Source organism: Silurus meridionalis, chromosome 13 (genome assembly GCF_014805685.1).
Source record: "Silurus meridionalis isolate SWU-2019-XX chromosome 13, ASM1480568v1, whole genome shotgun sequence".
Taxonomy (NCBI): Eukaryota; Metazoa; Chordata; class Actinopteri; order Siluriformes; family Siluridae; genus Silurus; species Silurus meridionalis.
This window is the reverse complement of record NC_060896.1, coordinates 23,628,920-23,654,107: the sequence shown is the minus strand read 5'-3', so window position 1 is coordinate 23,654,107 and position 25,188 is coordinate 23,628,920. Positions and strand designations below refer to the sequence as shown.

The following is a 25,188-nucleotide window of genomic DNA, read 5'->3' as shown; positions in this document are numbered from 1 at the left end:
CGAGTTTACAAAAAAATCTTGGAGGATAATCTTTGTTAAAACAACCGGAACGAATGCACGAATGCAGTTTCCGTTGAATTTCTACTAGAGGTCGACCGATTAGCTTGTACGTTCTGCGCTTGCGTGCGTAACAACTTTTCCATAGCTGCAGGTGGCAGTAGTCTGTATTTCGCATGCAAACGGGGAAACCGGAAGAGCTAGAACTGTAAATATATAAATCAATCAGCGTTCACACCTGCCGCGATTATTACTAACGGATTCCTCTAGCTTTTTCAAAAATTACAACAAGCGTGTTTCTTTTTTTTTTTTTTGGTGTGCTTGTTTGTTAAGCTAAATAGCTAACCGGAGTTCTTTTTCTTGCCGAAGAGCTCCGCCGTCACTCAACATGCAGAATCAGCCGGAAAACCGCTGACGCCGTCCGACCACAGCCAACAGTGCGGGAAAAAAAGCTGACTGGCGCTCCCAGACGGCCGACCGCCAGCTTGAAGTGTCCCGGGCTTTAATTTCTTATCATTCGTTTTTAATCTTGCCTTATAAATTTCATTGGATAAATATGATGCTATGTTTTCTAAATATCGGCATCGGCCTGCTACTGAGGCCACGCCCCCTACATAAACTACGCATGCCTTCATAACATACGTATTTTCTTAAATTCTTACGTCACAAATACTCACATTTTTGTGAGTATTCAAATAATTACATAAACATTACATACATTTATATTTAAACCGTCCTTGTGCTGTGTGTAAGCTAATGCGCAACAAAAATGAGATCAAAAATTAGACAATTAGATCAATGTCTTCTTTTTTATATCTCTATTAGTTTGCATCCAGGTCAACTTATGACCAAAATGTTTATATTTATGTTTGTACATGATACAGTTTATATACATTTCCTTAAATTTCTAATCAGTTCCCATAAATTCCTATAATTTCCTGGTAAGTTTCCAAAATTTCCCAGATGAAGTTCCCATCTAAAGTTTCTGGAAAGTTTTCCCCACCCCTTTGCAACCCGAGTCATCTGGAACAGGTTTGGGTCTTCTAGTTCTAATGAAGCTTCAGAATGTCACAGTAAATGTTGGTATCCATGTTTCCCTCAATGAACCGCAGCTCCCCAGTACCAGCAGCACTCATGCAGCCCCAGACCATGATGCTACCACCACCATGCTTGACTGTAGACAAGACACAGTTTTCTTGGTGCTCCTCACCAGGGCGTTACCACACATGCTGGACACCATTTGATTAAAAAACAAGTTTATCTTAGTCTCAGTAGACCACAGGACATGGTTCCAGTAATTTATGCTCTTGGACAGGTCGACTTCAGCAAACTTTCTTGTGAGCCAGTTTCAGAAGAGTTTTCCTTTTGGACCACCATACAAACTGACTTGTTGCAGTGTGCAGTGTACGGTCCGAGCACTGACAAGCGGACCTTCAGTTTATGCAACCTCTAAAGCAATACTGGCAGCACTCATGCTTCTGTTTTTTGAAGCAGCTTCCGCAATAGACGCACAGCACAAGAATTCGACTGCTTTGATGGACTCTTGCGATGGACCTCTGTATGACCCTGGCCACTGTACTGTAACTCAGTTTCAGGGTGTTACCGATCTTCTTGTAGCCTCGGACATATTTGTGAAGAGCAACGATCCTAATTCTCAAATCCTCCGAGAGTCTTTGCCATAAGGTGCCATGTTGAACATCCAGTGGTCAGTATGAGAGAATTGTACTCAAAGCACTTCATTTTAGAAGCTCTTATACAAGATACACAAATATGTATGGTCCTGTCAAGCAGACAAAAACATGAACATGATGAATAGGACATGCGGCTTTGAGATGTACAGCTGTTATCACTTTTTTTGTCAGCTATTTTGACAATAAGTTATGTTTATGGACAGTAAATCTTTACTGCTATACAAGCTGCACATTGATTACTCTAAAATATATCTAGGTTTCAATAGTATTGTCCCTTGTGAAGATCTACTAAAATGGTTGCTGAAATGGAAGGGGTGTACTCACTTTTGTGAGCTACTGTACGTGTATATAGGTAATTTATAAAATATATTTGTTAACAATAAGACACAAATACGTACATTTGTATATATGTTTACAAATCCCATCAATCAGCAGCGCTGCTCTGCATCTACACTCACAAACAGCTCTGATGTTGTAGAGGTTTCCATGGAAGCATTTCGATTTAATTGACATTGGTTTCACCTACATAGAAATAAAAGACCCCTTTAAGTGAGTGGATTTTTTTTTTTTTAAACGAGGCGACGATACGGACTTCACTCACGTGACCACGGCGTCAGAGCTCCGTCTGTTACGTGCGGGTCAGCGAACGTACCACCAGTTCCTCTGCTGGATGTTCGCCTCTACGTTACCATTCATACAGAATCAGTGGAGCAGAAATTTACTATAGCTGGAGCATCACTGAGAGCTTTACTATATACATCTAATCTGCTGAATGGATTCTCACTTACTATACAGCTTGATGAATAATACATAAGAGCTTCCGCTCGTAAATCTTATCGATGCCTACTCGGCTCCTCAATCCCACGTCCTTTAGCTGAACATTAATCAAATCCGGGATCATTAAGCGTTTGAAAGAACACTAAAGAAACAGTGACATTTACACAGTTTTCTCCTAAGCATACATCACATGTTGAGAAACTTGTTAGAGTATCATTTGAAGTCAAGTCAAGTTTATTTCTATAGCACTTTTCACAACAGACATTGTCTCAAAGCAGCTTTACAGAATGTAGGTGTGTATTTATCCCTGATGAGCAGCCATGGTGACTGTGGCAAGGAAAAACTCCCTTAGATGTTATGAGGAAGAAACCTTGAGAGGAACCAGACTCAAAAGGGGAACCCCTCCTCATTTGGGTGACATCTGCTCTAAACTGCATGCTGGCCATCTTATAAAACCTTATTTAATGTAATTTGATTTAGGCCACATCTCTTAATGAAAGATTGCTAGCAATAAGCTAATCCCTAGCTAATTAAGCATTTATTAATACCACCGTACACACATTCATACCGAACTATATCAGTACAGGGCTTTCGGTTCGGTACACATGTACCAAATGCAATCCCTTTTTGGTGCGGAACATACAGTTGAAATTCGAGTTTCCTTACGAACATATCAAGTAGCGGACCGCAAGTTTGTTTAGTCTCCGCCTCGCACTTTGAGTTCAGTATCAGGTTTTTTTTAAACTCTTGATGTTCACAAATGCTTATACAAATAAGTTTAGCTAATTCACATGCACTCAACATTTAAGATAAAAGAAAAAAGACCTTTTTGTGGTTATTGGAATTTTGAAAGTAGTTAATGCATTTTTTGTCAAATTCACAAATTAGGATTGTGAACATTAAAGCTGTGCATTGCTACACAGTCGTGAGTCAGCCGAGTGAACAGCAGTGGGCTGAGAACACAGCCCTGAGGGCCCCCAGCGCTCAGTGTGGTGGTGCTGGAGATGCTGTTCCCGATCCGGACTGACTGAGATCTCCCAGTTAGGAAGTCCAGGGTCCAGTTGCAGAGGGAGATGTTTAGGCCCAGTAGGCTCATCTTTTCAATGAGCAGCTGAGGGATGATTGTGTTGAATGTTGAACTGAAGTCTATGAACAGCATTCGTACGTGTGTGTCCTTATTGTTCGGGTGGGTGACGGCCAGGTGAAGAGTCGTGGAACGGTTTGGACGATACACAAACTGCATGGGGTCCAGTGAGGGTGGAAGCTTGGTCTTGATGTGCCTCATGGTGAGCCTCTCGAAGCACTTCTTTACGATGGGTGTAAGTGCGACGGGATGATAGTCATTGAGGCAGGAGACTGTAGACATCTTCGGCACGGGGTGCTGGAACATACATGTAGTTAATGTACATGTATGTACAGGTACATGTCTACTACACCGTATACATTTTGCTTAATACATACAAAATAAAAAATCTGGCCGTATTTGTTCCAGCACATAATGGTCCCTGACAAGATGAGTCGCAGATTGTTTGCCTGACTAATCACAGGAAGTCTGCTGTTTGTTGCTGATGCAGTCAGACAGGTAGACAGGCAGAGTGCTGATGGGAAAAGTAGGAGGTTAAGCATGACAGACAGATGTCTGCAGATGTTGTGCGGTCTGTTCTGCCATCTCAATTTATTTTTTCATGCTGCCTGACAGATAGGTATAGGAATGAGGTGTTATAGTCCTCCCAGGTACCCTCCTGCTATAACTCCTGAAACGCCTGCCTGCTGAAACACTGACACATCTGGGACATTGTGGAGTTTTGCACTAATGTATTACTAACAAGCTTACAGTCATATTTCAAACCCCAGTCAATTCTTTAAAACACATTGCATTGCCTAAGGTTCCTATTCAGATCCGTGTTTTATTTCAAACACACTATATATATATATATATATATATATATATATATACGCTAAATAATTAATGCAAATTCTGTTACATTCATATCATGTAGTGACAAAGCCACAAAGTTCACTCATTGGCAAATCTGTCCAGCCCACACAGTAAACATAAACAGGCGCTACAGGGAATTTCGCAAGTGGAATGCATTTCCTGATGACATCAGAGAGCGGGGGTGAGAATATCGATCGGATGCTTTACTGCTCTGCCAACTCAGTGGACTGGCAGACTGGCAGAGCTACAAAGAGAATAACCAATGTCCTTAACGCCAAGGTCTTAGAAGAAATGGGTGTGTGTGTCTGTATGCATATACTGTATGTATGTGTTAGGGTTGTATCGGTACACAAAATTCACGGTTCAGTAGTTCGGGTCCATTTCGGGACAGTTAGCACAAAGAAATTCAACACATAAAATTGCTTGTTGTTTTTATTCATAGAAATTATTATTATTAATAAATATAACATTTGTGATCAACAGTTTACAATTTAAAAACAATTTTGAATAAAATTCCCGCTTGGTAAAATAAGATATAAAATAGCATTTTAATAAAATAAAATATATACAGATAAAATTGATCATAAAATTGATTAAACTTTTTTATAATATTAATTAAATTGTTTAATTGATTAAATTGACATGAATGAAATAAAGTCAAATAAATGGAACAACTGAATTCAATAGTTTACATTTGTTACACCCCATTTAGTTTTAAACGGATGTGTGTGTGTGTGTGTGAATATTTTTTAAATATTATACTTAACTGTTCTACTTTATTTCAGCATACTTTAACAAATGTCTTCATTTCTTCCATCCTCCATTTATTTACTCCCTCGACATGTGTCATGACTTTCTCATTTTATGAGAAATTCTTAAAGCTGGACGTTAAATGAAGAATCCATATCAATAGACAGTCGTAAAAACTGAAGTGGCAGTGATTTCGTGCATGCGCAAAACAAAATTTTGAGTTTTACAACGCACCATGAATTGTATTTCGGCTCCGTAGATTTCCTGTACGCCGAGTAGCCACAGTAACACTGCGCTAACTCTAGTTTCCTTGTTATACCCCTGGCATTGTTGTGTATGTTTTTAAGTTTAATGATAATAATAATAATATTAATAATAATAATAATAATAATAATAATAATAATAATAACAATAATAAAGACAAACAGACTAAACAGACTTGCTGTCAGCCACTTAATACGTTTGTGAGGGAACTCTGATTTTCCCGCATGTAATATATATACATATATAAAATGTATACAAAACATGAATGATCACTTTTCATTTAGACGGCTGGCATTTGGATGTCAAAAACTGACTTGATGCTCTCTTCCTTGCGTTCTTTGTCTTTGCCAGTATATTTACTTGGCTTGGTTTCAGTTCTTTTGGCTTTAGAGATTTGTATGCTGAAAGTGTGAAGCCACTGACACGCAGCACATCATGTGCTTGAAGTCAGGCTGAAAGCCCAGAATGGGGTTGCAATGATAAATGTTTCAGTGCTTTACCAACCTTTGGAAGCAATCCAACCCTTTTAAAGAGCCTCAACAAGTCACCCTCTGCCCTCGCTCTGCCATTATACTCCTTTGAGCGATCCACGTGCCTGGAATAGCCCACATACAAACATAAAGCAATGCCCACACACACACACCGTGCTGCTCGAAGGCTGATGTTCTGTGATTCAGCATGTGACCTCTGGTGCTGTTTGTCCAGTCGTGCAAGCAAAACGCCTGGTCTTTCCATTTCAGAGTTCTCGCGTATCAGTGATTGCAGTGCATTGAGCATTAGGACGAGATAAAGACTGACCTTGTTCTCTTTTTTGTTGTTGTTGTTGTTAATGCAGAATGGTGTGCTGACATGGGAGCAGGAGAAGTACACTGGGTTCAACTTTGGATCTCTTCTCACCAGCTTGGACTGAAGCTCTAGCCAGGGCAGCATTAAAAATACATGTCCCAAAGGAAGACTCTGGCTTCACTTACTCACTCACTCTCTTACACACACACACACACACACACACAGTAATAAATCAATATCCTAAAGCTATGATTTCTTCATCACTTTTCCCTCCAGCAACACATTGAGTGGGCAGCGAAAAGACAGGCTGAGCAGCTTCTATTTCTGCAACACTGAAACACTGTCCAGACAGAAATGTTTCCATCATTTTTTTCTTCTAGTCGTAGGATCAATTTACCAACTTTTACCAGAACATGTTTTCTGCAGCTTTGTTTCTTCTAAGACGTCTTTCCTATTTTTTTCATCATCATCATCTGATGATCAGAGTCTAGACAGTACTAGATCATTAGTCGAGGACAATACGTTTAGATCAGCAGTGAGATCTGACAGATCTTCCGGAAAGTTCGCTGTTGCGGTCTCTGCCTGCAACCCCGTGCTAATCGAAGCGTTCCATCACTGAAATTGACTACCAGCCTTTCTTTCCACTCATTGCAATTCTTATTAGCATATTTATAAACCAGAGATTCAGCCCATCACATGGAATGTGGAACGTGACATCGACCACAAGTTTGGCCCTCGTGGCCAGGAGCAGGTAGCTTGAAAGTGAAATGTCGCTTAAAGCAAGAGCTCGACGAGCTTATAAGCACAATAGTACCTGACGCAATCTCCGAGGGAGGAAAGGACGAGAGGAAAAGGAGGGAGGAAATTCAGGCGCGCATCTTTCTCCTCCACCCACAAGATGATTAATGCTCGCGTGAAGCAACAATTAAAAGAGATATCACATATATTAAAAACGGATTAATCTCTCTAGAATAAAACAAAGAGCTGTGTCGGAGATCTCCACGCAAGAGTCACGTACCTCCAGTTCAGGATGGAGAGCCTGGATGAATTGGAGCACCCACTTCTGGACGACAGCCCCACACACTCCTCCCGAACGGGCAACAGCGGCCTGTTCAAGGGCATTTTTGTGAGATGCGAAGAGGAAAAAAGACCCCACTCTCTAGCATGGAGGAGCTATTCCGGTCCTACAGATGTTTCTCAGCAGCAGCTGCTGGATCCGTGTTCGCTCCCTAGCACACTGGAGTCCTTCTACACTCCTTCTGCTTCAATATGGGGCCCTGCAGACTCGCTGGGGCTCCACAGCAAGGAGTATCTGGAAACCACGTTCATGGACATCGGGCCTGGATCTCCTCTGGAGAGGAAGCTGCTGTCAGTCAGCAGAGACGTCCACAGTGTGTCCTACAGCATGGAGGATGAAGACGACCTGCTGCCAGAATTCGAGGTGAGATTTTAATTGCATCTTTCTCTCCTTGTGTGTGTATCGAGCGTGTGTTTCATTCACTTAACTAAAGGGGATCATGACTTTGACTCATAACATGTGAAGGCTACAACCTTTACAGGGAAAAGGAACAGCGCTCCAGCATCATTTTTCAAATCCAATTTGTATATTTAATTTTAATTATAACGAACAGATGAACAGATGGACAAAGCAGTAAAACCTTCCCCATGCTGCTCACAAGCTGCCATCAGAATATTAATATCGATTTAAAACACCTGTGGAACAAGGTTTGAGTTTGATCATACTTTTATCAACAAAAATAAAACACTGAACATCAGGGTAAAAAAAATGGTTACAATTTAAAAAATTAAAAAATACACAAAAAGTAATAACATGATAATAGAAATGTTAACATTTTGCACTTCAAAAAATGTATTGTGACTTCATAAAACAAATCAGTGGGGTTGGGTTTGGGGTTCTGTGCAAAACATGCCAGTTCTTCCACTCGAACCACCTTGAACAGTGTTATATTTGTTCTATGTTATTATAAGGCTGTAGAAAGGACATTACTCAATCACACACTGGTGCTCATGTCAGTTCTCACTCTCCAGTGTTCTGTATTATTTTAAGATTTATAATCACATTCTTGGTGTCACCCAAATAAGGATGGATTTCCTTTTGAGTCTGGTTTCTCTCAAGGGTTCTTCCTCATAACATCTAAGGGAGTTTTTTCCTTGTCATGGTCACCCCAGGTTGCTCATCAGGGATAACCACACGTCATTCCCGTTCATTCTTAACTTCTGTTAAGCTGCTTTAAGATAGTGAAAAGCGCTATAGAAATACACTTGAACTCGGTCTGTGCACATGGGAGAAATGTGTTATTTCCAGTGAAAAGGAAATATAGAAACCTTTCAGCCAATTCTAGGACTATTTAAAGTGTCAGGACTGTTTAACGAACAAAGTGTCAAAGTCAAGATTTTCCTGTATGACTGGAAGACTTAGTTTGTTCCTTTCGAGGACTAGCCTTTACTTCAACTAATTGTTCTTATTTGTATTGCACCAATAAAAAAGCCACATCTTTAGAAGGATGAATCAATTGTTGTCAAACTCTCAGGATCAACCCTTAGGATCAAACCTCAGGATCAACCCTTAGGATTAAACCTCATGATCAACCCTTTGGATCAAACCTCATGATCAATTCTCAGGATCAACCCCTAGGATCAAATCTCATGATCAAACCTTTGGATCAAACCTCATGATCAACCCTCAGCATCAACCTTTAGGATCAACCCTTAGGATCAACCCTTAGGATCAAACCTCATGATCAACCCTCAGGATCAACCCTTAGGATCAACCTTAGAACCAACCCTTAGAATCAACCATCAGAATCCACTCTCAGGATCAACTCTCAGAACCAACCCCTCAGAATCAACCCTAAGGATTAACCATCAGGGTCAACCGTCAGGATCAACTCCAAGAATTACCTCACAGGATCAACCCTCATGATCAACCCCAAGGATCTTATTTAGTGATGTTGATGCCCAAGCCAAGTCAGGACAAACGCCAAGACCGGCTTAATGTAGAAAATGTCATAAGTCCACACTTGGGTCCTCAGCTTCTCCTGAAGACGGACTCTAGCTGTCAATGTTCATTACACTTGTCAAAAGTGTTTTTTTTATCCGGAGGTCTAATGTAATGCATGTCTAATTGCAGTCTATCAGAACCTGGCTTGAAAACTGGCAACAGAAAATCGAGCTGTAGCTGAGATGGCAGAGCTCATCACACATAGAAACCATATTTTATGCAGGTTTCTGATTTACATCACTTTCTTTTGCCAGTACCATCAACAGAGCAGTGGATTATTATGTAAAACTTAAATGTATAAATCTGCCTTCAAAGAATGTTGCATGAGATTCGGTATGAATGTAATATGATCAAGTTTTTTTACTTACTAAAAAATTTAATAGCAATCAATATCTTATTCTGTACATAAGGAATAAAACACATCAGGGATGCTCTTATAGACAGGATAGTGTAATGTTAGTTATATTCCCAAAGCTGATCATGCTTCTATAACAGTTCTATGCATTTAAAGTGATTGAACTCAATGTGATTGAATTCAATTAAGGAATAGTTTTTTTTACTTATTAAAGAACGAGACATACAGTACATTTTTTTTAATCATTTAGTTACATTTATTGTTGCACAACATGCCAAACAAGTTAGTTTCCGTCATCACATACAATATAACAGCTATAAACAACTGCTGCTTTGCCAGCTTGTATTTTTCTCTGTCCTGAATTTAGTAACACAAAAAACGTACACAAGTCTCTTGTTTTTTTGTTTGTTTTTTTGGGTTAAATAACAACACATTCTTTTATTACTAGGCTTGGCATGAGATAAATTATTCATGATTCGCATGTGGAGAAAATAAACTTGATAGACTGAAATGGGAAGAACAGACAAGATCAGAAAGCAGTAGAGAGAGAGATGGAACGCTCTTAAAAAAAAAAAAAAAAAAGGGCGAGTCACTATTTGCCCGAAGGGAAGCTCCGCTCCCTCACCTAACCTCATTCAGTCACGTTAGCTGAGAGGCTCCGGCATTAGGAGACATCACAAAACAGGATACAGCAACAATGTGAGCGGAGTGTATGAATATGATGCGGTATGAGCTAAATGAACATTTCGTAATGATGCAAATTATAGTTATATTGAAGGTTATCAACACTGGGGCTTCATAAAACATGATTTCCTACAAGGTAATGAAAACTTATGTCAAAGCAGATGCAGTTTATACGTTACATTAGTTCAACTTAATTAACATTAATACGGTGTTAAGGCTCACCTACAGACTTACATTATATGGACAACAGAAGTCATTACTATCAAGTTTCTACTACTATATTTGTACTACAGTAATGTGGATTTTTACTATAAAGATATTTACTGCTTTCAAGACCAAAGTTATTAGAATTAAAATAAATAATAACTGAACAGATCCCATAAAGTTACAATAAAGTGGTGTTACTATAAAGAAATAATGTGAAGTGGATTATAATTATTAGGTTACTACAGAATAAGGAAGAGATAAATAATAGATTACAATCAAATGGAAAGATAGCAGATTTATAATACTGTAAAGTAAATCAAAGTAATTTTGTAGTTATTGTAAAAATGAAGTTAACAGAAACGTATTATAGACGGTTGCTACTGTAAAATAGTCAAGTCAAGTCAAGTTTATTTGTATAGTGCTTTTCACAACAGACATTGTCTCAAAGCAGCTTTACAGAAATCAACAGTCAAGGTGAATGGTGTGCATTTATCCCTGATGAGCAGCCATGGTGACTGTGGCAAGGAAAAACTCCCTTAGATGATATGAGGAAGAAACCTTGAGAGGAACCAGACTCAAAAGGGAAACCCGTCCTCATTTGGGTGACATCAAGAGTTTGATCATAAATCTTTCAACAGTACAGAACACTGGAGAGTGAGAAATAACATGAGTGCTGGAGTATAGGATTATAAGTAAATGTCCTTTCTACAGTCTTTGGTATAAAAGTAGGAGCTACTAAGCTCAACATTTGTGATCATCACAGAAAATAGTTATTATTAAGTATCCATAAAGGATAAACAGTAAAATACTATGTATTCTAGCTTGACAGGAAGCTGGGGTCGGAGACCAGGGACCTGCTCAAGGGCAGGTAAGAGTAGCAGCTTGGCAGTACTAGTGGTCAAACCCTGAATCTTCAGATCAGTAACCTAGCGCTTTCCCCTTTAAGCAACCAATGTCTTCCCCAGAGATGTTTGACATGATTCAGCAAGTTTATGGTGATGTTTCAATGAGTCGTTCAAGGTGTTTTGAGTGGCACGCGTGCTTCAAGAGCAGAAGAACATCACTGGAGGACGACCACATTCAACATTGTGGAAACAGTTAGGGGAAGATTCATATTTCCGCGAACAATCTGGTGTCTGAATACTTTTGTCCATATAATGCATATGGAAGAAAAATACAATGTAAATGCTGAGTGGTGTGATATTTATTTTTATATATAATTATTTTTATAATAAATCTAATTCATTATTTTACTCAAAATTCTACAAACACCCCATAATAACAATGTGACATAAATTTGTTTAAAATCTTTGCAAATGTAATAAATATAAAAATAAATTAAAAACTTTCATGTCCTTTGCCTGTTTCCACTGATCATCGAGATGTTTCTACAACCGGATTAGAGACCACCTGTGGGAAATTAAGTTGATTGGACATGATTTGAAAAGGCACACACCTGTCTATATGAGGTCCCACAGTTAACAGTGCATGTCAGAGCACAAACCAAGCTATGACGTCCAAGGAATTGTATGTAGACCTCCAAGACAGGATTGTTTTGAGGGACAGATCTGGAAGAATTTCTGCACTATTGAAGGTCCCAATAAGCACAGTGGCCTCCATTGTCCGTAAATGGAAGAAGTTTGGAACCACCAGGTCTTCCTAGACTCAGGCCGCCTGGCCAAACTGAGTGATCAGGGGAGAAGGGCCTCAGTCAGGAATGGTTGCGCTGAAAGAGCTCCAGCATTTCTCTGTGGAGAGAGAACCTTCCAGAAGAACAACCATCTCAGCATCACTCCACCGAACAGGCCTGTATGGTAGAGCGGCCAGACAGGAGCCACTCCTCATTAAAAGGCACATGCCCACACAGCCCACCTGTAGTTTGCATTTTGGTCATGAAGAACCCAGGGACCGCTCATCACCTGGCCAGTACCATCCCTATAGTAAAGCATGGTGGTGGCAGCATCATGCTGTGGGGATGTTTTTCTCTGTGAATGACCTTGAGTGGCCCAGCCAGAGCCCAGACCTGAACCTGATTTAACATCTCTTTAGACTTAAGACTGCAATTGGTGCATAAGGTGCTTCAACAAAGTATTGAGCAAAGGCTGTGAATACTTATGTATATGTGATTTTGAATTTTTTATTTACAGCTTGTTTCAAATTCCTTTTCTCTGAAGTCTTATCCATTATGGAAAATCTAAGGAAACAGCTTTAGTCTCATCTCTTATCGAAAGAGAACATTTTTATCACTTATACATGTTAGACCCAGCACATTATTACAAATATATGAACATTTCCAAAACATTCCCCACTTTAAATGTTGACTGCTTTAAGTGCATTGCTGGCTATGACATTCTCACAAGTCCTGCTGTCTCTCTCTCTCTCTCTCTCTCTCTCTCTCTCTCTCTCTCTCTCTCTCTCGCAGGATTCCTCCAGTGACGACTTCACTGACACGGAAAGCGAAAGCAACTTCCCGCTCATGATCCCACAGGATCACCTCGGCCTGGCCTTCTTCTCCATGCTCTGCTGCTTCTGGCCTCTAGGCATCGCTGCCTTCTATTTGTCTCAGAAGGTACAAAACTCATCTAACAAGCATATATTACTCTAAAAAAATACTTGTCTATATACAAGTGTACATCAACCAGGCATTACTTTATGGCCAAGGATCAGGCGTAACGTTAAGACCACCTGCCTAATATTGTGTTGTTCCCCTTTTGCTGTGAAAAACAATCCTGTAATCAAATTTCGCCTTTTTGAAATTACAACCAGCACCAAATTACTGTCAGAGCAGAACTTTTCTAGCCATCTGTGGTTCTTCTCCAAACTGTTACCACAAAGTTGGAGGCACACAATTGTTATTGAATGCGGTAGCATTAAATTTTCCCTTAAGTCGAGCTAAAGTGCACAAAGCCAGCTTCATAGAGATATGGTTTAGATGGGTTGGAGTGAAAGCGTGGTCTGCTATAGATCCCCAGGCCTCCTCACCCTAGATCAGTACCTGACTTTACTTACACCCTTATAGCTGAATGAGCACAAATCTCCACAAGCATACTCCAAAATCTAGTGGAACATCTTCCCAGAAAAGTGGGTGCAAATAAGAAATGAATGTGGAACGGGATGTTCAAAAAAGCACAATGCCAATCTTATGTGTCCACAAACTTTTGTCCCTATTGTTTATGTTTCTAGCATGTTCAATTTGGATGAGCCAAAAGTGAATTCTAGCAAAAAAATTGATAAAACGAACATAATTATTGTTGCATCTAATCAGAAAGAACATACTACTGATTTAAAGTACAAATATGAATATTTATTTATTCGGAAATATGCATAGAGACATATAGAACAATGCCGATTATTTTGTCATTAAACTAAAAAGGGAAATGGGAAAAGCACATACCCATTGTATAGTCAGGATTCCACTTTTGTCCATATAGTGTAGTTTTGAATAGACAAAAAAAAGAGACTCTTTTTAAACAAACATTGCATCATGAAGACCTGAGATTAGATGCTTGTAGATGTAATGTTCTAACTTTCTAACATTACTTTTGTGGTTGTATTAAAAAAGAAAAAGAAAACTATAAATAGGATCTGAATTTCTGAAGTAAGAATCAAATGATGGAATTTATTACAAACAGAAAGCTACAACTATATTAAATACCTTAGTAAAGTTTTTTGATAACAAGTCAACTCCAGGCATCTGGCACCGAATTCCGTCTGTTCCCAAATAAGATCTGAGAACAGTGAGAGACGCTACACAGGAGAAATAAAGATCGAAATGTTGAATAATGAACACGAGGTGGAAATGGAGCTGGAGTCATAAATCATGCTAGAGGGAAGCTGACACACACACACATTATTTTTATTTCTCCAGGAAACAAACAATACTTTTGTAATAATAATAATAATAATAATAATAAGCAAAATGAGTAGAAGTTCATTTTAACTGAATATCAGTAAATATTTTAGACACAAGTACACTGCATTTTGACTACCTGGCAAGCGTGCCCACCTGATCATAAGATTAGTATGTGCTTTCTGAACATCCCATTCCACATGTAATCCCCATTTGCTGTTCTAATAACCTTCACTCTTCTGGGAACATGTTCCACAAGATTTTGGAGTGTGCTTGTGAAGATCTGTGCTCGTTCAGCCACATGCGTGTTAGAAAAGTCAGGTACTGATGTATGGTGAGGTGAGGTGGCCTGGTGTTAAGTAGGGTTGAATCGGAGCGTACAGCAGGCCAATCAAGATCTTCCACACCAACCAATGTAAAGCATATCTTCATGAAGCTGGCTTTGTGTACAGGAGCATTGCGATGACAGTTTGGGGTCTCCTAGATCAAGTGAAGGGAAAATGGAATGCTCCTGCATACAAAGACATTCTATAAAATTGTGTGACATTCTATAAACGTTGTGGTAACAGTTTGTGGCAGAACCACAAATGGCTGGAAAAGTCAGGTGTCCCAATACTTTTGTTGATAAATTGCATCCACTCGCAATATTAATAGCTTTACAATAGTACGTTTTTTAAAGTCCGAGGTGAAATTGTATGACGAGTCTGAGAGATACATGCAGTGAAAAGTACATTTAAAGCCTTTTGGAATGTTGCTACACTCATAAATACAGTCAAATATAGAGGAAGTTCCTAAATTTTTAAATGCATAGCGATTATCCACATAAGAAAAATAGTCTCAATATTTTCTGTCTAAGAAACTGCATTAATTCTCTCGGGTTCACCGTTGAGCAGCTTTATCAGCAAATCAGCAGGTAGTTTAAGAAATCTTGGAGAACTTCTTCAATCGAGTTCTAAATCAGTCCGCAGGTGGAATCCCAGAACGTCTTTCATGATTTATATATCTAAAAAGTGCTCTATTATTGAACATTTTTTACCCTTTCTTTAATGACACCCACAAAATTCATTCAACATTTAACATCTTTTTTTTTTCTTTTCAAAATGAACGATTGAAAATCTTAAATTTGCTCTTTTCTGTTGGCACACTAATAGAAGATATAAAATAAACATCTGAGATGAAATCGCTAGCAAAAATATAGGGTGCCTAAACAGGTATATATAATTTATTATTGGAGCTGTGAGAAAGGCAGTACGGCACTTGGCAGTGATTTGCAACTTTTGGATACAAGCGCAGACATGATAATTTAATTCCGCTGACAATACACCTGGATATACGCTTTAAATCATGGGAGACCGTTGTGTTTTACGCTATATTATAATATTAAACATTGGAGTGATCTTGCTGTGGTGCATGTTGAATGGCTGGTGTTCCAGTTAACATGGCTGCTTTACCACTGAAGAACTTTAAACCCTGGGATACAGTTGTATATTTTTTTGTATATTTTTTAGTAATAGTAGTAGTAGTAGTAGTGATAGTAATAGTAGTGGTGGTGGTGGTGGTGATGGTGGTGGTGGTGGTGCAGTGGTGGTGATGGTGGTGGTGGTGGTGGTGGTGGTGGTGGTGGTGGTGGTGGTGGTGGTGGTGGTGGTGGTGGTGGTGGTGGTGGTGGTGGTGGTGGTGGTGGTGGCGGTGGTGGTGGTGGTGGTGGTGGTGGTGGTGGTGGTGGTGGTGGTGGTGATTGGTGGTGGTGGTGGTTGGTGGTGGTGGTGGTGGTGGTGGTGGTGATGGTGGTGGTGGTGGTGATGTGGTGGTGGTGGTGGTGGTGGTGGGTGGTGGTGGTGTTGGTGGTGGTGTGGTGGTGGTGGTGGTGGTGGTGGTGGTGGTGGTGGTGGTGGTGGTGGTGGTGCAGTGGTGGTGATGGTGGTGGTGGTGGTGGTGGTGGTGATGGTGGTGGTGATTGTGGTGGTGGTGGTGGTGGTGATGGTGGTGGTGGTGGTGGTAGTGGTGGTGGTGGTGGTGAGTAGTGGTGGTGGTGAGTGGTGGTGGTGGTGGTGGTGGTGATGGTTGGTGGTGGTGGTAGTAGTGGTGGTGGTGGTGGTGGTGGTGATGGTGGTGGTGGTGGTGATGGTGGTGATGGTAGTAGTAGTGGTGGTGGTGGTGGTAATTGGTGGTGGTGGTGGTGGTGGTGGTGGTGGTGGTGGTGGTGGTATGGTGGTGGTGGTGGTGGTGATGGTGATGGTGGTGGTGGTTGGTGGTGGTGGTGGTGGTGATTGGTGGTGGTGATAGTGGTGGTGGTGGTGGTGGTGGTGAGTAGTGGTGGTGGTGAGTAGTGGTGGTGGTGGTGGTGGTGGTGTGGTGGTGGTAGTAGTAGTAGTGGTGGTGGTGAGTAGTGGTGGTGGTAGTAGTAGTAGTGGTAGTGGTGGTAGTGATGGTGGTAGTAGTGGTGGTGATGGTGGTAGTAGTGGTGGTGGTGGTGGTGGCAGTGGTGGTGATGGTAGTAGTAGTAGTAGTAGTGGTGGTGGTGATGGTGGTGATGGTAGTAGTAGTAGTAGTAGTAGTAGTAGTGATTGTAATAGTAGCAGTAGTAGTAGTATTAATGTGGTAGTAATAGTAGTAATATTTGTAGTGCTTGTAGTATTTTTCTAGTAGTAAAAGCAGTAGCAGTAGAAGTAGTAGTGATAGTAATAGATGTTCTTAAAGCCTTGGTCCAAATCTACGTAAAGATTCAACAGAACTACTACTATACAAATAATAATATTAATAATAATACTAACACTAATAATTAACAGTAGTTGGCAGTGGTGGTGGTTTTGTTGCTTTAACATTAACTTATTGAACAGATTTTATTCACTTAATTAAAACCAGGTAAAGAGAAATTTTTAAGTTTGCGAGCTTTTCAGAGAGGTGATTATGGCTGCAACAAACTAAATTTTGTATGGTTTATGTCTAACTGCCTGGTGGTATAGACGTGATTAATGCAGGTTGTTTCCTCAAGTTTTACAATAGCAGACAAATACAGAATGAGAAACAAGGTTCAGGTCAACAAACAGGCAGAACTCTGACAGGCTGTGCATAAACAAAGATACTTGGGCAAGACACAAAGGCACAAACCAGAAATGTAGTTTGTCAAAATTTGGATATTCTTAAAACTAAGTTCAAATAAATTACATCAAGCCTTTCTTCCCTACTTCAAAGCTCTCTGACATGAGCTTTCAAACTGCTGCATAAGCTAACATGTCAGGATGGTAGTATAAGTCCCTTCTGAATCTCCCTGCTAACCAGATAAAGTCCAGACCTGTGGAAATTCCCATTTACCCATCTCATGGGGTTGGACTGTAGCCTGGTGTTCTGGTCAACCAAGTTCTAGATTTAATTCAATTCATAATGTTCAGTCTGTGATCATAGATTTCCAATGGAGGATGAAGTGCTTTTGGAAACATTGGCTGTTAATGTGGACAATGAGTTAGAGATAAGAGGTTTCGAGTCCCAGAGGTGATGGAATGTAATTAAACTGAAAACAGATCATACAAAATAGAGAAATAGGAAGGAAACAAGAAAAAAATCAGGAAACCAGGATACAAGTGTGAGAAAAAAGAATGCAGTAGAAATATAAAATAAAGGAAAAACACATATGAGGTAAGACAAAAATGCATGAAAAAAGAAGCAAGAAACAATGTCAAGCCCAGTCACATAAATTATATGTGTCTATATATATATATATATATATATATATATATATATATATATATATATATATATATATATATGCATTAAAATCACATTGCCCACAGAGGCCATCCATTACAAAGGAAAGCACAATTTTTTGTTTTTGTTTTATTATCGCCGTGGATACGGAGAATAGTTCTAGCTGAGATCATTGAATCATATTTGAGTCCTTACGTAAAAGCTGTCCTATTTGGAGATTTCCCCATTTTCTTCCCAATGCAGTCGTGCCAATCTCCTCCAAGGGCACACGATCCTGACAGTGTGGGTTTACACAACATTTTTCACTTCATTTTAAACAAGATTGGAAACCATGCAATTTCATCTGAACTGCAGCTTATTGAAACCAAATTCACCAAGACAATCACCTGAAGCATGCATTTAAGCTCTGAAAGCGTTATTTAGAAAGCAAAAGGTTGGCTGAAGTGTTCTAGATCATAGAACAGCCTCCCCAGTCACTGCACCTAAATCCTATTGAACTGCTCTGGGATTAACTGAATCCCAAGGTCAGAAGGAAATCTTCAACCAGTAAAGAACATCTTTGTCAAATATTTCAGCTGAATGTTTGGAGAAAGGAATTTGTCAGTACATTAATAAATTTGTTTGTCTCTGAAATAAAAAAAAAGGAGTTTTTAAACAGGTGCTCCACCTCAGCATTACCTTTTCCAGGATAGATGAAGTTCATTTAGATGACAAAGGAGATACTTTATTATAGGAATCTTTGCTTACTGCAGCATACTACAACATTTTAGGGCCAGGGAGGCTCGTCTCAAGTGGCTTATCCATCTTCAGACTCGCACAGAGAGCTATACCTTAAATTTTAACGTGTAGCATGAGAAGGTCACAGAGGACGAATCAGTGGCAGGCTTGATAGTTTCTTTCTACCTTGATGAACTTGATTGGATGCTAAGATGCAATCAGTGGAGGCTAAACTGAGCCATTTTAATCATATACCCTATCATTAATGATATACTGTGTCATTGGCTGTAGCTAAGCGAAAAAGAAAACTATATTGACAAAAGTTTGCGGACACCTGGTTCCACATTTAGTCCCAATTTGCTCTTATAATTTCCTCCACTCCTCTGTAAAGATGTTCCAGTAGATTTTGGAGTGTGCTTGTGAAGATTTGTGCACATTCAGACAGAAGGGTGTTAGTAAAGTCAGGTACAGATGGAGGTGAGGTGAGGAGGCCTGGGGTGCAGTCAGGGTTCCAATTCATCCTAAAGTGTTCAATAGGGTTGAGGTCAGAGCTTTATAGCAGGAGATCTTCCACTCCAACTTATGAAAAGCGTATCTTCATGGAGCTGGCTTTGTGCACAGGGGCATCGTCATGCTGGAACAAGTTTGGGTCTCCTAGTTCGAGTGAAGGGAAATTTCATGCTACCGTTTGCATCCAATGAGACCCTGTACAATTGTGTGCCTCCAACTTTGCGATAACAGTTTGGGAAAGAAGCATATATGGCTGGGAAATATCAGATGTCCCAACACTTTTGTCCGTAAAGTCTACAAATACTAATCTCCCTGTGTAATTCTGGGCTGATTCCTCACCTTTCTCAGAATCTTCCTTACCCCATGAGGTGAGATTTTGCATGTAGCTCCAGAGTAATTGACTTATCTTGTATTTCTTCCATCTTCCAATTATCGTGGAAACAGAGGATTATTTCTCATTAAGCTTCTTGCTGATGGTCTTGTAGCCCATTCCAGCCTTGTGCAGGTGTACAATCCTGTCCATGACGTCCTTTGACAGCTCTTTGGTCTTGCCCATGGTGGGGGAGAGGTTTGAATAGAAGAAGTTGATTCTGTGACTGGTGTCTTTTATACACACAGTGAGTTGATATTAGGAATTCTTTCTTAGGTACAGGACCAATTTGGGTGCGTAGGGGCAGAATTGTTCCTGGTTGGTAGCAGATCAAATACTTATTTAATTCGATCAAATACAAATAAATTTATATATAATAATAATTAATTATTTTCTGGATTTTTTTGGCTTTTCATTTCTTTATAAGGGGTAAACTCAGTAAAAAAAATCAGCAGGGAATCAAATAATAATTTTTCCCCACTGTATATATACACATCTGTGATTTCTTCATAAAAATGTCTAACACGTGAACTAACGATTGTTCTAATCTAAACGTTTTTGTTATATCCAGACGAACAAAGCGTGGGCGCAGGGCGACTTCCAGACAGCGAGCAAAGCATCTCGACACACTCTGTGGCTGTCCATCATCTCCATCATCTTCGGCATCATCACCTACATCTGCGCCGTCGCCGCGCTCATCTCCTACCTTTCCGGCAAGCCGCCTTAAAGTGTGCTCTGTGTTTCAGGCCCCTCCCCCTTTTTACCTCCCGTAAGACACGATGAGATTCTGCGCATACACTCACACAGATCTGTACTATGTATTAACACTGGGCTTTTATTCTAATTAACCTTCCTGGATCGAACCCGTCTGGACCTGTATAGGGATGGACGCTAATACGACAGATGGGGAATTGATCTCTGGACAAATCTAACAGAAGAAGGAAAAAAATTAGCTTGTTTCTCTGGAACCCCTTACAGCAGTGCAGCAATGGCACAATGCCACGGAGCACAAACAGCTTGCATAGATAAGAGCGCTCCCAAATGATTTCTGAGACCTGAGGGTTTGTTTAAAGGACTTGACAAGGACTGAAACTTTCTGCAGGTCAAATTTCTCCTGTTCCTGTAAAACACTGACATGATTTACATCTGGATTCAATTCACATGTCTGTAACACACACACACTAAAATTTGTGATCTTTTACGTCTCAAATTCGTTCAACTCTTTACTTTTAGTTAACATCTTATCCTGGTAAAGTGTTCGGTGTATCTGGAGAACATGGACACTAACTCACACAATCATTCACACCTTTTAGAGGAATCTCTAAATCCACCGGAATGCTTCCGTGTAACCAGCGTAACATAGACACAGGAACCAACACACCAACTGTAAGTCGAATTGAGGATCACGGGACCCTGGGACCCGGCGCTGCGAGGTAGCCGTGCTACTCGCCGTATCATAATGCCATCCTTTCTCAGATTCAATCCGTGCCAAAAAATGTCTCTGTCCTAAAAGGGCCATTAAGGACAACAGATGGACCAGCGGACCAACTTTATGCAGCAGGTGTAACAGCATCTGTTTAGTTGGACAGCCAGTTATGTGGCGGCCTGGGAAAACCCTTGACGCGTTTTGCGGTATACTTCTGAAAAAATAAAGATTTTGTCTTTTCAGTGCATCTTGAGCATAAAATTACCCCAAAAAATGAAATGCATTAATGCCTGCATTTCTTAGAGGTCGACTGATATGGTTTTTTCTCTGGCCGAACGCACAGACACTTGTCATTAGCGGACATGATTGAAAAAAAAGCTACACGAATCCTTTAGTAATGATTGTGGCAGATGTGAAACACTGCTCGCTTCATATATTCACAATTATAGCTTTTCCAATTTTCCAATTTTTAAGACTACCGCCACCTGCTGGTATGGGAGTTATATTATCTCTCACGCAAAACTTATGTGCACAGTTTGGGGTGTCAGATGCGCCTGCCTAATAATCAGCTTCATTTGGAACACGATCGGACCATGTCGGTTAATTAGAAAATGGCGTCTCAATTTATCGGCCGGCTGATCAATCGGTGGACCTCTTATCATTTATACAAAAACAACATTTCAGAATCATTTGAACAAATCCGGAGTTTACAATGGGAAATGAGTTCTCGGTTCGATTATCAGCATCATTCATGTTTATTCTCTGTTTTGTCACCTGGAATAAATATTATTCGCAATCCTCTTTCAATAATCACTGATTAATTCATTCCTGTCGACCAGATATGATGTCGTTTTATTGGGTGGTTTAAACTCTGTAAAAACCCTGCCTGGTTTTCTGTTTTGATGATGCTATCATGGTGCAGGATGCATCATGGACAATATGACAACATCTGCTGTCTGAATCAATCTGAACTGATTAAGCGTACACATAGAAACTTGTTCTGAAAGTGACTCGCCAGTGAGGGTTTGTTTTAGACAGACGCGCATTAACTGGATCTTTACCCACGATGTGCAACAGAAACCCAAGGACAGAATGTAGCCGAAATAAAAAAAAACCATTTTCACATGATTTTTGGATGAAAAATACTGTGTTTATAGACAAAGTTAATTATTGGCAGAGTTTCATCATTTCTGCATTTTTTGCTGCAGTGAAATTTTTCCTGGACCGCCACATAAATGTGACCCACATTCAGTATGCCATTAAGAGATGCCTCTCCACAATCCTGTCTGATAATAACTGCACTGATACACAACGGTTTTCAGCGCTCGTCAGTGTCACCTCAGATAGTGACTTATTGAGCGGTTGAGGGTTAAAGATGTTGGCAATCAAGAGATTTGAACTTGTGACAAAACTTTCCAGGTCGACTTTTTCCTCACTTCACCATCAATGTTACTTTACTTGTCTCCTTCTACAGCATTAACTTGTCTTTTTTCCTGCTTGAGTGGACACCAGGCTTTGTCCCTTCGATTACAGGCATGCAATGAGATTATGAATTGAATGAGTGTTTTGGGTCTAAGATTTTACACCAAGTTTGTCCTTCTATCATAAAGACAAATACAACTACTGTATATGCATGGGAATTGTGCACCGAGACCATTATATATATATATATATATATATATATATATATATATATATATATATATATATATAAAACCCTGTACCTCTAAGAACAGCCTCAGCGTGTGTGGGTGTTTGCTTTCGCCTCAGAAATCTCTGTCAGGTTCCAGAAAATGGCCCTGCTTGAATGAAGCGAGCCAAACAGAGGGGGGTTTCGAATGAAGCCACTAATAAAAAGAAGAGCTGAGTGCAAACATATTGTTTGTAATAGTTTTATGCAAGGCGTCTATTGTTATGTTTTTCTGTTCTGTTGTTCGTGAGGTTTTTTCGTCTTCTTAACTGCTCTACAGCTCACAAATCCTATGATTCACCCTCATGTGTTTGGTTATATAATTACCAGGAAGCCAGGACTTATTATTTACGGCATAAGTGTGGAGGTGGAATTCTCTGCACTGTCAGAGAATACGCAATCTATTTCACTAGGATAGAGGATACACTCGAGTCATACTATTATAACCAACTGAAAACATTTTAACCATTACTAAATCTAGGAAATATCAGGAAGGACAAATTTAGCTGATTAATAGTCAGTTATGGCATTGTGTGCTGGTATGAGTTATTAGTCTAAAAAATAATGATGCCAAAATCCCATTTTCTCTCCTGATTAAAAAAGGTCAGACAGGTGTGAAGGTATCTTGGTATGACGGTATCTTGGATCCCATCCCGAGGCATCCTGAGGTTGCTCCAGCCCCAGTCACGTCCCACCTTATGAAGATTGTGGACCTTTAAAGAAGTAGATGCCGACCCTGCAAACATCCCGAACCATCTAGAGACGTACCAGTGCCAATTGGAGTTTTGACATTGGACCTCTTTGAGTGTTTAAAGGCTCTGGCATGAAGAAGCTGGTGTTGGATCTGTAATGATCGCAAATGTTGAGCTATTTTATGAGATTATGATCTTACATTCCAGTGCTCATGTTAGTTCTCACTCTCCAGTGTTCTGTATTGTTTAAAGATTTATAATCACACTCTTGATGTCACCCAAATGAGGATGGGTTCCCCTTTTGAGTCTGGTTCCTCTCAAGGTTTCTTCCTCATAACATCTAAGGGAGTTTTTCCTTGCTGCAGTCGCCATGGCTGCTCATCAGGGGTAAATACACATTGTTCACTTTAACTCTTAAAATTCTTTAAAGCTGCCTTGAGACTATGTCTGTTGTGAAAAGCGCTATAGAAATAAAAAGTGTTCTTTTGCTGAATTTTGTGGTGAGGACGCAGTAGAGCTTTTCATCTGATGACTCTTCCATGAAGGCCATATGTGTGCAACTATAGAGTCTGCCAAATCTTCCTGGAAGTCTTTTGCAGCCAAACAGGGGTTCTGACTTGCTTTTCTAGCAATCCTACGAGCAGTTCTCTCTGATAGTTTTCTTGGTTCTCCAAACCATATCTTGACCTCCACTGTTGCTGTTAACTACCATTTCTTAATTACATTCCAAACTGAGGAATTCGGTACATGAAAACACTTTGCTATCTCCTAATAGACGTCTCTTTGTGCGATCAATCATTTTAATTTTCAGAGTTCTAGGCAACTGCTTAGAGGAAGCCATGGCTGCTGATTGTCGGGAAGGTTAGGAGTCTGGGTATTTATAAAGCTTTGAACTTTGCATCACCTGGCCTTTTCTAACGATGTCTGTGAACAAGCCGTGACCCTAATAGGCTAATTAAGTTCTGAAACCTTGGTCAGTTGTCTGAGAGCTTAAGTCTCCTGGAGTTTTCATTCATTTGCAGGGTCCTGCTTTCCCTTTTTCACACTAAAATTGTAGAAAACACAATACATTACAATATTGCAAAACAGTGCCTTTAACAGACATTTTGACCAGGAGTGACCAAACTTCCACATGACACCGTATACACTATATGGACAAAGGTTTGTGGACACTTGACCATTAATATCTCTTTTCATATTTATTGTACATTTGTACAGACTCAAAGCACTTGTGTACGTCGCTCTAAATAAGGGCGTCTGCTAAATGCTGCAAATCTAAATGATTAAGGCCCTGGACTTTGGATCTGAAGGTCATGATTTCGACCCCATAGTTGCTCAGATGTATGACTAGGATAGATGTTTTTCCAGAACCTTTTTCTGAGACTTGTTTTGCTTTTTCTTGTCTCTGTCCATTAGACTTATAGATTTAATGACATCCCAATAAAGTCCATTTCCAGGTTTGTTAACGCTACAAAACAGTAGACGTGATAATCCTAAGACATTCTTTCAGCTGCTACTAAGAACAATTACACAAACCAAACACAAAAATAATGTCCTGTCAGAGCTGTACTCATCTTTTAATGACTCAGAGTAAAATGGCAACCGTCGCAAGAGATTAAGTCCGGAAAGCAGCGTCCGAGCAGATACGTTCAGACCCGTGTTCCCGCTGAGTTTAGAGGAAATGGGCCAGATCACAGTATGGAGCAGTGCGCTACATCCACAGCTACCGGAGCAACCCCAGACCGGAGACGAGAGA

At 40.0% G+C, this 25,188-nt stretch overlaps 1 protein-coding gene across 2 annotated transcripts in view; it reads left to right on the top strand.

Annotated features, from left to right (window-relative positions):
- tmem91 (transmembrane protein 91) overlaps positions 1-21,851 on the top strand; it is a 32,507-nt gene extending 10,656 nt beyond the window's left edge. For both annotated transcript variants that reach the window (XM_046865276.1, XM_046865278.1), the window contains exons 2-4: positions 6,254-7,645; positions 12,895-13,041; positions 20,196-21,851. In XM_046865276.1, the coding sequence (XP_046721232.1) occupies positions 7,235-7,645; positions 12,895-13,041; positions 20,196-20,351 (714 nt within the window). In that variant the 5' untranslated portion in view covers positions 6,254-7,234 and the 3' untranslated portion in view covers positions 20,352-21,851. The remainder of the gene's footprint in view (positions 1-6,253; positions 7,646-12,894; positions 13,042-20,195) is intronic.
- Positions 21,852-25,188: the final 3,337 nt, after the last annotated feature.